At 45.3% G+C, this 15,200-nt stretch overlaps 1 protein-coding gene across 2 annotated transcripts in view; it reads left to right on the top strand.

Moving 5' to 3' along the window:
- The window catches only part of LOC110527256 (semaphorin-5B), a 106,860-nt gene extending 91,867 nt beyond the window's left edge, over positions 1–14,993 (top strand). Inside the window, exons 18-22 of one of the 2 annotated variants that reach the window (XM_036982412.1) lie at positions 8,062–8,232; positions 8,947–9,096; positions 10,223–10,261; positions 12,453–12,658; positions 13,789–14,993. In XM_036982412.1, the coding sequence (XP_036838307.1) occupies positions 8,062–8,232; positions 8,947–9,096; positions 10,223–10,261; positions 12,453–12,658; positions 13,789–13,974 (752 nt within the window). In that variant the 3' untranslated portion in view covers positions 13,975–14,993. Of the gene's footprint in view, positions 1–8,061; positions 8,233–8,946; positions 9,097–10,222; positions 10,262–12,449; positions 12,659–13,788 lie in introns of both variants that reach the window. The other variant, XM_036982411.1, reaches the window with a different exon arrangement.
- Positions 14,994–15,200: the final 207 nt, after the last annotated feature.

Here is a 15,200-nt window from a genome sequence, read left to right as displayed (position 1 = left end):
AACACAGACTCATTCTGTTCAGGACAACCCAGGGTATAACACAGACTCATTCTGTTCAGGACAACCCAGGGTATAACACAGACTCATTCTGTTCAGGACAACCCAGGGTATAACACAGACTCATTCTGTTCAGGACAACCCAGGGTATAACACAGACTCATTCTGTTCAGGACAACCCAGGGTATAACACAGACTCATTCTGTTCAGGACAACCCAGGGTATAACACAGACTCATTCTGTTCAGGACAACCCAGGGTATAACACAGACTCATTCTGTTCAGGACAACCCAGGGTATAACACAGACTCATTCTGTTCAGGACAACCCAGGGTATAACACAGGCTCATTCTGTTCAGGACAACCCAGGGTATAACACAGACTCATTCTGTTCAGGACAACCCAGGGTATAACACAGACTCATTCTGTTCAGGACAACCCAGGGTATAACACAGACTCATTCTGTTCAGGACAACCCAGGGTATAACACAGACTCATTCTGTTCAGGACAACCCAGGGTATAACACAGACTCATTCTGTTCAGGACAACCCAGGGTATAACACAGGCTCATTCTGTCCAGGACAACCCAGGGTATAACACCATGTCATCTTGTAACTAACATAGACTCATTCTGTTCAGGACAACCCAGGGTATAACACAGACTCATTCTGTTCAGGACAACCCAGGGTATAACACAGACTCATTCTGTTCAGGACAACCCAGGGTATAACACAGACTCATTCTGTTCAGGACAACCCAGGGTATAACACAGACTCATTCTGTTCAGGACAACCCAGGGTATAACACCATGTCATCTTGTAACTAACACAGACTCATTCTGTTCAGGACAACCCAGGGTATAGCACAGACTCATTCTGTTCAGGACAACCCAGGGTATAACACAGACTCATTCTGTTCAGGACAACCCAGGGTATAACACCATGTCATCTTGTAACTAACACAGACTCATTCTGTTCAGAACAACCCAGGGTATAACACAGACTCATTCTGTTCAGGACAACCCAGGGTATAACACAGACTCATTCTGTTCAGGACAACCCAGGGTATAACACCATGTCATCTTGTAACTAACACAGACTCATTCTGTTCAGGACAACCCAGGGTATAACACAGACTCATTCTGTTCAGGACAACCCAGGGTATAACACAGACTCATTCTGTTCAGGACAACCCAGGGTATAACACCATGTCATCTTGTAACTAACACAGACTCATTCTGTTCAGGACAACCCAGGGTATAACACCATGTCATCTTGTAACTAACACAGGCTCATTCTGTTCAGGACAACCCAGGGTATAACACAGACTCATTCTGTTCAGGACAACCCAGGGTATAACACAGACTCATTCTGTTCAGGACAACCCAGGGTATAACACAGACTCATTCTGTTCAGGACAACCCAGGGTATAACACCATGTCATCTTGTAACTAACACAGACTCATTCTGTTCAGGACAACCCAGGGTATAACACAGACTCATTCTGTTCAGGACAACCCAGGGTATAACACAGACTCATTCTGTTCAGGACAACCCAGGGTATAACACCATGTCATCTTGTAACTAACACAGACTCATTCTGTTCAGAACAACCCAGGGTATAACACAGACTCATTCTGTTCAGGACAACCCAGGGTATAACACAGACTCATTCTGTTCAGGACAACCCAGGGTATAACACCATGTCATCTTGTAACTAACACAGACTCATTCTGTTCAGGACAACCCAGGGTATAACACAGACTCATTCTGTTCAGGACAACCCAGGGTATAACACAGACTCATTCTGTTCAGGACAACCCAGGGTATAACACCATGTCATCTTGTAACTAACACAGACTCATTCTGTTCAGGACAACCCAGGGTATAACACCATGTCATCTTGTAACTAACACAGGCTCATTCTGTTCAGGACAACCCAGGGTATAACACAGACTCATTCTGTTCAGGACAACCCAGGGTATAACACAGACTCATTCTGTTCAGGACAACCCAGGGTATAACACAGACTCATTCTGTTCAGGACAACCCAGGGTATAACACAGACTCATTCTGTTCAGGACAACCCAGGGTATAACACAGACTCATTCTGTTCAGGACAACCCAGGGTATAACACAGACTCATTCTGTTCAGGACAACCCAGGGTATAACACAGACTCATTCTGTTCAGGACAACCCAGGGTATAACACAGACTCATTCTGTTCAGGACAACCCAGGGTATAACACAGACTCATTCTGTTCAGGACAACCCAGGGTATAACACAGACTCATTCTGTTCAGGACAACCCAGGGTATAACACAGACTCATTCTGTTCAGGACAACCCAGGGTATAACACAGACTCATTCTGTTCAGGACAACCCAGGGTATAACACAGACTCATTCTGTTCAGGACAACCCAGGGTATAACACAGACTCATTCTGTTCAGGACAACCCAGGGTATAACACAGACTCATTCTGTTCAGGACAACCCAGGGTATAACACCATGTCATCTTGTAACTAACACAGACTCATTCTGTTCAGGACAACCCAGGGTATAACACAGACTCATTCTGTTCAGGACAACCCAGGGTATAACACAGACTCATTCTGTTCAGGACAACCCAGGGTATAACGCCATGTCATCTTGTAACTAACACAGACTCATTCTGTTCAGGACAACCCAGAGTATAACACAGACTCATTCTGTTCAGGACAACCCAGGGTATAACACAGACTCATTCTGTTCAGGACAACCCAGGGTATAACACAGACTCATTCTGTTCAGGACAACCCAGGGTATAACACAGGCTCATTATGTTCAGGACAACCCAGGGTATAACACCATGTCATCTTGTAACTAACATAGACTCATTCTGTTCAGGACAACCCAGGGTATAATGCCATGTCATCTTGTAACTAAAACAGACTCATTCTGTTCAGGACAATCCAGGGTATAACACAGGCTCATTCTGTTCAGGACAACCCAGGGTATAACACAGGCTCATTCTGTTCAGGACAACCCAGGGTATAACACAGACTCATTCTGTTCAGGACAACCCAGGGTATAACACAGACTCATTCTGTTCAGGACAACCCAGGGTATAACACAGGCTCATTCTGTTCAGGACAACCCAGGGTATAACACAGACTCATTCTGTTCAGGACAACCCAGGGTATAACACAGGCTCATTCTGTTCAGGACAACCCAGGGTATAACACAGGCTCATTCTGTTCAGGACAACCCAGGGTATAACACAGGCTCATTCTGTTCAGGACAACCCAGGGTATAACACAGACTCATTCTGTTCAGGACAACCCAGGGTATAACACCATGTCATCTTGTAACTAACACAAACTCATTCTGTTCAGGACAACCCAGGGTATAACACAGGCTCATTCTGTTCAGGACAACCCAGGGTATAACACAGACTCATTCTGTTCAGGACAACCCAGGGTATAACACCATGTCATCTTGTAACTAACACAGACTCATTCTGTTCAGGACAACCCAGGGTATAACGCCATGTCATCTTGTAACTAACATAGACTCATTCTGTTCAGGACAACCCAGGGTATAACGCCATGTCATCTTGTAACTAACATAGACTCATTCTGTTCAGGACAACCCAGGGTATAACACAGACTCATTCTGTTCAGGACAACCCAGGGTATAACACAGACTCATTCTGTTCAGGACAACCCAGGGTATAACACAGGCTCATTCTGTTCAGGACAACCCAGGGTATAACACAGACTCATTCTGTTCAGGACAACCCAGGGTATAACACAGACTCATTCTGTTCAGGACAACCCAGGGTATAACACAGACTCATTCTGTTCAGGACAACCCAGGGTATAACACAGACTCATTCTGTTCAGGACAACCCAGGGTATAACACAGACTCATTCTGTTCAGGACAACCCAGGGTATAACACAGGCTCATTCTGTCCAGGACAACCCAGGGTATAACACCATGTCATCTTGTAACTAACATAGACTCATTCTGTTCAGGACAACCCAGGGTATAACACAGACTCATTCTGTTCAGGACAACCCAGGGTATAACACAGACTCATTCTGTTCAGGACAACCCAGGGTATAACACAGACTCATTCTGTTCAGGACAACCCAGGGTATAACACAGACTCATTCTGTTCAGGACAACCCAGGGTATAACACAGGCTCATTCTGTCCAGGACAACCCAGGGTATAACACCATGTCATCTTGTAACTAACATAGACTCATTCTGTTCAGGACAACCCAGGGTATAACACAGACTCATTCTGTTCAGGACAACCCAGGGTATAACACAGACTCATTCTGTTCAGGACAACCCAGGGTATAACACAGACTCATTCTGTTCAGGACAACCCAGGGTATAACACAGACTCATTCTGTCCAGGACAACCCAGGGTATAACACAGACTCATTCTGTTCAGGACAACCCAGGGTATAACACAGACTCATTCTGTTCAGGACAACCCAGGGTATAACACAGACTCATTCTGTTCAGGACAACCCAGGGTATAACACAGACTCATTCTGTTCAGGACAACCCAGGGTATAACACCATGTCATCTTGTAACTAACACAGACTCATTCTGTTCAGGACAACCCAGGGTATAACACAGACTCATTCTGTTCAGGACAACCCAGGGTATAACACAGACTCATTCTGTTCAGGACAACCCAGGGTATAACACCATGTCATCTTGTAACTAACACAGACTCATTCTGTTCAGAACAACCCAGGGTATAACACAGACTCATTCTGTTCAGGACAACCCAGGGTATAACACAGACTCATTCTGTTCAGGACAACCCAGGGTATAACACCATGTCATCTTGTAACTAACACAGACTCATTCTGTTCAGGACAACCCAGGGTATAACACAGACTCATTCTGTTCAGGACAACCCAGGGTATAACACAGACTCATTCTGTTCAGGACAACCCAGGGTATAACACCATGTCATCTTGTAACTAACACAGACTCATTCTGTTCAGGACAACCCAGGGTATAACACCATGTCATCTTGTAACTAACACAGGCTCATTCTGTTCAGGACAACCCAGGGTATAACACAGACTCATTCTGTTCAGGACAACCCAGGGTATAACACAGACTCATTCTGTTCAGGACAACCCAGGGTATAACACAGACTCATTCTGTTCAGGACAACCCAGGGTATAACACAGACTCATTCTGTTCAGGACAACCCAGGGTATAACACAGACTCATTCTGTTCAGGACAACCCAGGGTATAACACAGACTCATTCTGTTCAGGACAACCCAGGGTATAACACAGACTCATTCTGTTCAGGACAACCCAGGGTATAACACAGACTCATTCTGTTCAGGACAACCCAGGGTATAACACAGACTCATTCTGTTCAGGACAACCCAGGGTATAACACAGACTCATTCTGTTCAGGACAACCCAGGGTATAACACAGACTCATTCTGTTCAGGACAACCCAGGGTATAACACAGACTCATTCTGTTCAGGACAACCCAGGGTATAACACAGACTCATTCTGTTCAGGACAACCCAGGGTATAACACAGACTCATTCTGTTCAGGACAACCCAGGGTATAACACAGACTCATTCTGTTCAGGACAACCCAGGGTATAACACCATGTCATCTTGTAACTAACACAGACTCATTCTGTTCAGGACAACCCAGGGTATAACACAGACTCATTCTGTTCAGGACAACCCAGGGTATAACACAGACTCATTCTGTTCAGGACAACCCAGGGTATAACGCCATGTCATCTTGTAACTAACACAGACTCATTCTGTTCAGGACAACCCAGAGTATAACACAGACTCATTCTGTTCAGGACAACCCAGGGTATAACACAGACTCATTCTGTTCAGGACAACCCAGGGTATAACACAGACTCATTCTGTTCAGGACAACCCAGGGTATAACACAGGCTCATTATGTTCAGGACAACCCAGGGTATAACACCATGTCATCTTGTAACTAACATAGACTCATTCTGTTCAGGACAACCCAGGGTATAATGCCATGTCATCTTGTAACTAAAACAGACTCATTCTGTTCAGGACAATCCAGGGTATAACACAGGCTCATTCTGTTCAGGACAACCCAGGGTATAACACAGGCTCATTCTGTTCAGGACAACCCAGGGTATAACACAGACTCATTCTGTTCAGGACAACCCAGGGTATAACACAGACTCATTCTGTTCAGGACAACCCAGGGTATAACACAGGCTCATTCTGTTCAGGACAACCCAGGGTATAACACAGACTCATTCTGTTCAGGACAACCCAGGGTATAACACAGGCTCATTCTGTTCAGGACAACCCAGGGTATAACACAGGCTCATTCTGTTCAGGACAACCCAGGGTATAACACTGGCTCATTCTGTTCAGGACAACCCAGGGTATAACACAGACTCATTCTGTTCAGGACAACCCAGGGTATAACACCATGTCATCTTGTAACTAACACAAACTCATTCTGTTCAGGACAACCCAGGGTATAACACAGGCTCATTCTGTTCAGGACAACCCAGGGTATAACACAGACTCATTCTGTTCAGGACAACCCAGGGTATAACACCATGTCATCTTGTAACTAACACAGACTCATTCTGTTCAGGACAACCCAGGGTATAACGCCATGTCATCTTGTAACTAACATAGACTCATTCTGTTCAGGACAACCCAGGGTATAACGCCATGTCATCTTGTAACTAACATAGACTCATTCTGTTCAGGACAACCCAGGGTATAACACAGACTCATTCTGTTCAGGACAACCCAGGGTATAACACCATGTCATCTTGTAACTAACACAGACTCATTCTGTTCAGGACAACCCAGGGTATAACGCCATGCCATCTTGTAACTAACACAGGCTCATACTGTTCAGGACAACCCAGGGTATAACACCATGTCATCTTGTAACTAACACAGGCTCATACTGTTCAGGACAACCCAGGGTATAACACCATGTCATCTTGTAACTAACATAGACTCATTCTGTTCAGGACAACCCAGGGTATAACACCATGTCATCTTGTAACTAACACAGACTCATTCTGTTCAGGACAACCCAGGGTATAACACAGACTCATTCTGTTCAGGACAACCCAGGGTATAACATCATGTCATCTTGTAACTAACATAGGCTCATTCTGTTCAGGACTACCCAGGGTATAACACCATGTCATCTTGTAACTAACAGACTCATTCTGTTCAGGACAACCCAGGGTATAACACAGACTCATTCTGTTCAGGACAACCCAGGGTATAACACCATGTCATCTTGTAACTAACATAGACTCATTCTGTTCAGGACAACCCAGGGTATAACGCCATGTCATCTTGTAACTAACATAGACTCATTCTGTTCAGGACAACCCAGGGTATAACGCCATGTCATCTTGTAACTAACATAGACTCATTCTGTTCAGGACAACCCAGGGTATAACGCCATGTCATCTTGTAACTAACATAGACTCATTCTGTTCAGGACAACCCAGGGTATAACACCATGTCATCTTGTAACTAACTGTACGTCAACATAGTGATCATAAACGTTGACACTATCTGACATGAGTTTTATGATATGGAAATGTGAAGTTCGCATTTGGACTCACGGGTGTTTGGCTTGTATGACGTTAAAGCGGTATTTATTATAATTCTCAACGTATCCTCTTTCAAAATACATCGAGTCCTTGTAATTTACAGCATTCCCCTACTCAGACAACAACAAATGTGAAAAAGTTGCCTAATTATCTGGAGGGATGGGGGGCAACTTCTTGTTGCGCGAGGAGCACAAGTTCAGAACGTCTGTCAGTTCAGAACGTCTGTCAGTCGAAACCCATACAGAGCTGTGAGGCGCAGAGCCAGAGCTGTATAACATGTTACTATACAGCCACTGTGTTCCAATGTAGGTGCTTATCAGTGTCCAAATCAGCCCTTTTCAACCTGTATACTGACTGTGAAGGACTATAGGAAATAAACCGTTTATATTTTCTATAAAAGTTTGGTGTGTGTGTGTGTGTCCAGTGAAAGGAACCTGGTCGTGCTGGGCATCATGGTCTCACTGCTCCGCCACCTGTGGAGGTGGGCACTACCAGCGTACCCGTACCTGTAGCAACCCTGCCCCCGCCAACGGAGGTGACATCTGCATCGGCCTGCACACTGAAGAGGCCCTGTGCAACACACACACCTGTGAAGGTATGCAGAATGAACAGATTCACAGATGAAAGATATGCAGCACTCAGTCATACACAGATACACAACATTCAATCATATCCTGCACAGGTACACAACATTCAATCATATCCTGCACAGGTACACAACATTCAATCATATCCTGCACAGGTACACAACATTCAATCATATCCTGCACAGGTACACAACATTCAATCATATCCTGCACAGGTACACAACATTCAATCATATCCTGCACAGGTACACAACATTCAATCATATCCTGCACAGGTACACAACATTCAATCATATCCTGCACAGGTACACAACATTCAATCATATCCTGCACAGGTACACAACATTCAATCATATCCTGCACAGGTACACAACATTCAATCATATCCTGCACAGGTACACAACATTCAATCATATCCTGCACAGGTACACAACATTCAATCATATCCTGCACAGGTACACAACATTCAATCATATCCTGCACAGGTACACATATTTGCAGCATTCGTTCATACAAATATTGTTTTCAAAATGTTCAGCATTCAAAGTAAGTCATTTCATTTAAATGCTGGTGCATAAGTCATGTTAAGGTTATGTAGCTGCTATGCTGAGTTCACTGTGGCTTTACTTTGACTTATAGTGGTACCACAACTCATCATCTTCTCTTGTCTCCGTCCACCCTCTCCTCCAACCCCCTCCACTCCTCATCTGCTGTTCCTCCAGGTGGCCGGCTGCCGTGGTCAGAGTGGGGGGAGTGTGACGAGGAGGGGCTGCAGCATCGCAGCAGGGAGTGTGGGGAACGGGAGGCAGACCCCAGCCTGTGTCAGGGCAATGCCACCGCGAGCAGGCCTTGCCAGCCCCCCGAGGTGCCAGGTCAGTCCCCAACATTTTGAACACACTGCTAAATAGCCAGCTGACCATCACTTTATGAGCAGTGCTTGGTTGGTTTTGCTGCAGAAAGTGATACTATGTGATTGTGGGGAGCTTTGACTCTACTGGCTGGTTGAATTGTGCATTGCAGTAACAGTCTGTTTCTCTCTCGGTTCCTCCCTATGTCTTTCCTCTTCTTCTATCTTATTTTCTCTCTCCCACTTAACATACTGCTTGACTAGTTGGGCCCAAGCTTGCTGTACAACATTAAAACCTATTCAGTCTGTCTACAAACAGGCTCTCAAAGTGCTTGATAGGAAGCCCAATAGCCATCATCATTGTCACATTCTTAGAAAGCATGAGCTCTTGAGTTGGGAAAATCTTGTGCAATACACCGACGCATGTCTTGTATTCAAGATCCTTAATGGCCTGGCTCCCCCTCCACTCAATATTTTTGTTAAACAGAAAACCCAGACATATGGCAGCAGATCCACAAGGTCTGCCATGAGAGGTGACTGTATAGTTCCCCTAAGGAAAAGCACCTTTAGTAAATCTGCATTATCTGTGAGAGCTTCTCATGTCTGGAATACACTGCCATCAGACACACATAACTGCACCACATATCACACTTTCACAAAATGCTTGAAGACATGGCTAAAGGTCAATCAGATTTGTGAACATGGTCCCTAGCTGTGTGTTGCCGCTTTCCATGTTGTCTGTTGTCTGTAGCTTGTGAGGTGTGGAAACACTTTGTTGCTTTTATGAATTTTGTCTTGCTGCTTTTTGTTTTATGTTGCTCTGTCTGTATGCTACGTCTTGCTTGTCCTATGTTGCTCTGTCTGTATGCTACGTCTTGCTTGTCCTATGTTGCTCTGTCTGTATGCTACGTCTTGCTTGTCCTATGTTGCTCTGTCTGTATGCTATGTCTTGCTTGTCCTATGTTGCTATGTCTTGCTTGTTCTATGCTGCTATTGTCTATATTGTAATTGTTTTTAATAACCTGCCCAGGGACTGCGGTTGAAAATTAGCCGGCTGGCTAAAACCGGCACTTTTACTGAAACGTTGATTAATGTGCACTGTCCCTGTAAAAATAAAAATAAACTCAAACTCAAACTCTGTTTCTCCGCAGTCGTTCTGCCTGGACAGGATAACGATCAGCGCTGTGGGGGTAAGTGACTTACGAGATTCCCCTCCCCCATCCCAGTGGGGGGTTACAGGGACCCCAAGGACATGGAGCGTGACTCTCGCCACCCCCTTTTTCCCCCCTCTCCACTTGTTTTACGCCCTTCCCACTCCCGTTGAATCACAAACGAACCATCGCCACCCTGATTCCACACAATGCTATCATTCCTAAAAGCTTTAGGCCTAGATTCAATCAGATCAAGTGTTAACGGGCGATAGCAAATACCCGCAGCTGATATTTTGGCGGTGTCGGAGGTGTAACTGTGTTGGAGCTGTCAAATCAGGGAGCAGCTGATATTTTGGAGGTGTCGGAGGTGTAACTGTGTTGGAGCTGTCAAATCAGGGAGCAGCTGATATTTTGGAGGTGTCGGAGGTGTAACTGTGTTGGTGCTGTCAAATCAGGGAGCAGCTGATATTTTGGCGGTGTCGGAGGTGTAACTGTGTTGGAGCTGTCAAATCAGGGAGCAGCTGATATTTTGGCGGTGTCGGAGGTGTAACTGTGTTGGAGCTGTCAAATCAGGGAGCAGCTGCTGTTGATCATTGTCCAGAAGCCACACCCCGTCCCACTCGCATTACAAGTTCACAATGACAAAGTGTAGAATGTATAGAAATAATTGCTCTCAAATCAAAAATCATTAAACAAAAATAATGAGGATTTCTATCAGCCTAATCAAGGTGTAGATTACATCTCACATTCCAGTGTTAAAACTTCTAAACAAGGCTGCAAGGGATTTCTCTTAATGCGACACCGTTCAGCCAATGGCAATGTCTGCTTTAGGAATGATGCCAGGAGCCGCTTGTGGGTCTGACAGCTCTAACGCAGTTCCAACTCTAACACTGCCAAAACAACCACTATGTGGATGTAGGCTAAAGCGGATCTGATTGAATAAAGCCTTGTTCACATTGGCAGTTTGAAGTGATTCAAATTCAATTTTTTTCCATATCCGGTCCGAATCTGTTATTTTTTCCTGCAGTCTGAACAGCCAAAAAGTACATGGAATCAAATATTTCAAGCCATATTTCAAACCACCTACATCAGATGCGAATCTGATTCCTGGCTGTGCAACTTCTGTCTGAACGGTCAAATTTGATTTATTTGGTAAATATTGTTGCTTACTAACTAGTGGGTTGACAGTTTTGACAAGACCATGTGGAAGCTAATTAGCTTGTTAATTTAAGAACAATTTACTGAATGTGCTAGAAAGCTAAACAGCTAGCTAGCTGACGGCTGTGGCTAGCTGGCTGACGGCTGTGGCTAGCAAGCAGACGGCTGTGGCTAGCTGGCTGACGGCTGTGGCTAGCTAGCTGACGGTTGTGGCTAACTAGCTGACGGCTGTGGCTAGCAAGCAGACGGCTGTGGCTAGCTAGCTGACGGCTGTGGCTAGCCGAAAAGGATTAGTTTTGAAAGTTGGATCATGTTATCCTTTGAGGTTTAAAAAAAAGTGTTCTCCCTCTATGAATTTGAACATTCAAAACAACAGGGAGGCATTGTTGTCACCTTAGCTTGCTAGATAACTTCTGAGTGATAGGAAGCACGAGCACCACCAATCAGGCTACACCACCACGCACACATCCGTCGTTACTATGACAACTAGCATAGCAACATCAGCAAATTACTGCTGTCTGAACACACACAAATCTGATTTGGTCACTTGTAACTTGCTGTTTGGACAGTCAGTATTCCAAAACAGATTAGAATAACTAATTTGAGTCTTAAGGCGTGCAGTGTGAACAAGGCTTTGATTTCAGTATGATTCTTGGTCTTTTGAGCGGATCCTCTCATGACAAAAACATTATGGAGCTATTGCAATGTTGCGAGTAGACCTGGGTTCAAATACTATTTGTAATCTTTCCAAGACCAGGGTTCACACTTTTATATGACCAGGGTTCATACTTTTATATGACCAGGGTTCACATTTTTAGAAATGTTCCATTTAGCCAGGCAAGCTCAATTAAGCACAGATAAGGCCTTTTAACTGATTTCAAATAGTATTTGAAACCAGGTCTGATCACTAGCTTAGCTGCACTTAGCCTTCAAAACCGGTTTGAACTCACAATTTTTAGGGAACAAGACTACATTGCCAAAACAAACATATTGGAACATATTAAATCAATGATGATGTAGTAAATAATACCAATGATACCAAACTCTGTCCCTTTCTCTCTCCTCCCAGCAGCCTTCTCTCTGTTCCACCTGATGGCCACGGGAGCGTTGTGTTTCTTTGCAGCGGTGGGGCTGTCGGTCCTGGTCTACGCCTACTGCCAACGACTCCACAAGCCCTCCCAGGAGTCAGCCGTCATCCACCCCACCACGCCCAACCACCTCAGCTATAAGGGCAACACGACGCCAAAGAACGAGAAGTACACCCCCATGGAGTTCAAGGTGGAGTATTCCACTCTTTCTACCCCCCCCCCCCCCCCCCACACACACACACACACACACTTACACACAGGGAATGGAACAATCCGTTAGGGTAGAGTCAGACCTGCAGGTTCAGATAGATAACATTGGTTTTCTTTCAAATACTTTTCATTAAGTCTGCCTGGAGTGCCAGATGGGTGGGGTTTGCACTTTTGGAACTACTCCATTGGTTCCATTGCATCAGGCGAGCCCAATCAAGCACAGATGATGAATTTGAAAGAAAGTAAATATTATTTGAACATAGGTCTGCTTCAAATACCAAATATCAGACCTCAAATGGTCAGGTCATTGTAGTCCTCATTGTCTGTCATTGTAGTCATTGTCTGAGTGTGCCTATTTTGCTCTTTGGTAGAATGGCAGAGAGACCGTGTCCGTCCGTCCGTCCTGCCCTTGTGATGTCCCAGTGATATACCATCTGTTTGCCTCCCACTCTTTATTAATGTGTTCATTAGCCTGTTAACCTATCAGAAAGGAGGGCGAGACTCACACAGCTGTGTTTGATTAATCGAGCCATTACTTGAATTAATTAACTAACGTCTGCTCTTTGGCTTTCTCCTCATACACACACACACACACACACACACACACACAAACCATCCCTCATGTCCTTCCTGTGTCTGCCTCTCGCCATGGTTACCAGCGATTACCACCATGGTTTGTCTGTCTGAGACCCCCTAAAGGGATCGGTACTCCATCTGTGTGTGATTGATCGTGTCTACTTGTTGATACAGTTTTATGTATTATACTATCTCTGTGTGATTGATCGGGTCTGTGTGTGAAGATACAGTATGATGTAACTGTGGGAGAGAATCTCAATTGCATACTCCTTGTGTCCTCTCCTCGCCTCCGTCTCAAAACCCAAAGCCCCTTGACCTCCTCCACCAATGGGTTTTGAGAAGGAGGCGAGGAGAGAGATTCTCCCTGAGTGTTAGTGGGTGGTACAGTAGGGCGTTGCAGGGAAGTGGAACTGGAAACAAAAATGAGCTTTCTCATTGGACGAGATCAGGTAGCGCCTCCTGCCTTTAGAAACGTTTTCTCCCATGTTGCACCTACTGAACACCCCCTGTTCTGTTTCCTTCTGTCTTCCACAGACGCTGAACAAGAACAACCTTCTCCCGGACGAGAGCTGCAACTTCTTCCCCTCGTCCCTCTCGCCCCTCCCCTCTCTCCCCCAGAATAACGTTTACACCACCACCTACTACCCAGCACCCCTGGGCAAATACGACCACCCCTTCCACCCCGACTCACCTTGCAGGAACTATATGCACCACAGTTGAGACAGGACCCCCCCCCCCCCCCTCCAACTCTCTTCTCTATGGGAAGTTGGAAACACTCCTGCACCCCAGACCCTTCACCGTTTCCTCTCCTCTCTCCTCTCCTCTATTGAGTGTGTACTTTGCTACAGTGAGGGGGAGCTGTGTTAACGACCGGGCAGACCCTTGAACTGGGTGTGTCCTCTCAAGGTCCGAACCATGCACGTTCTTCTCAATCACCAGTGCGGGCGGAGGTTGAACTGTCCCTGTCAACCAACAGGACAATCATTTCGTATCATTGTGACTGTTCAGTTGATATGACTGTTTTATGACGTTGTTTTTCTACTCTACTGTGCAGTACAGCAACTCATCTCAAGACGAGGAAGTAGACTGGACCATGTGGAATGCTGGGAGTTGGAGTCTTATGAGGGAGCTGGGCTGTAGCAGCCTTATGGTTCAGTATGGAGATTCACTACATGTGGAATCTGTTCTAAAACAACACTGTTAAAAGTCTCCTGTAAAACCCTACGGTATCAGATCATGTATATCACAAAAATCCACATACTTCACATTCAATCTGAGGAGAATATAAGACATTGTGGCTGGTTTGTATTCGATATAGACGGCAAAATCAACCGTTCCCAAAGGATACCGTACCGGAATATGCTGACCAAGACACCTTCCAGCTCTAAAAACCGGCTTTATGATGGTGAAAGTGCAGAACTCATTGACACTGACAGTATGGGCACGTTTGTCATGCTTCTGCTCACCAACTTGTTTCTCCTGTCTGTTTGGACACGCTGCGTCAGATTAGCCTCATGGTCAGGTGCTCCCGCAGTGTGGACTAACAGAGAGGGGAAGAGAGTGAGGGGCTGGTACTGCTTTCATCTGAGCAGCCCAAGGACTCCTGTATCACGTCCCAAATGGCACTCTATTCCCTATATAGTGCACTACTTTTGACTAGAGCCCAATGGGCCCCGGCTGAAAGGAGTGCACTATGTAGGGAATAGGGAGCCAAATGGGGCGTGACCATGGCCTCTGAAATCAAATCAAATCAAATTTATTTATATAGCCCTTCGTACATCAGCTGATATCTCAAAGTGCTGTACATAAACCCAGCCTAAAACCCCAAACAGCAAGCAATGCAGGTGTAGAAGCAGGGTGTAGAAAGGGTTTATAATCCTGTAACTACCTGCACCGACACCCAAAAATGACAATGGCGGCGATTCAGAGTCGATGTAAATTTTGAG

Source organism: Oncorhynchus mykiss, chromosome 7 (assembly GCF_013265735.2).
Source record: "Oncorhynchus mykiss isolate Arlee chromosome 7, USDA_OmykA_1.1, whole genome shotgun sequence".
Lineage (NCBI taxonomy): Eukaryota > Metazoa > Chordata > Actinopteri > Salmoniformes > Salmonidae > Oncorhynchus > Oncorhynchus mykiss.
Note: the sequence above shows the minus strand (reverse complement) of the source record. Positions and strands in the feature narration are given on the sequence as shown.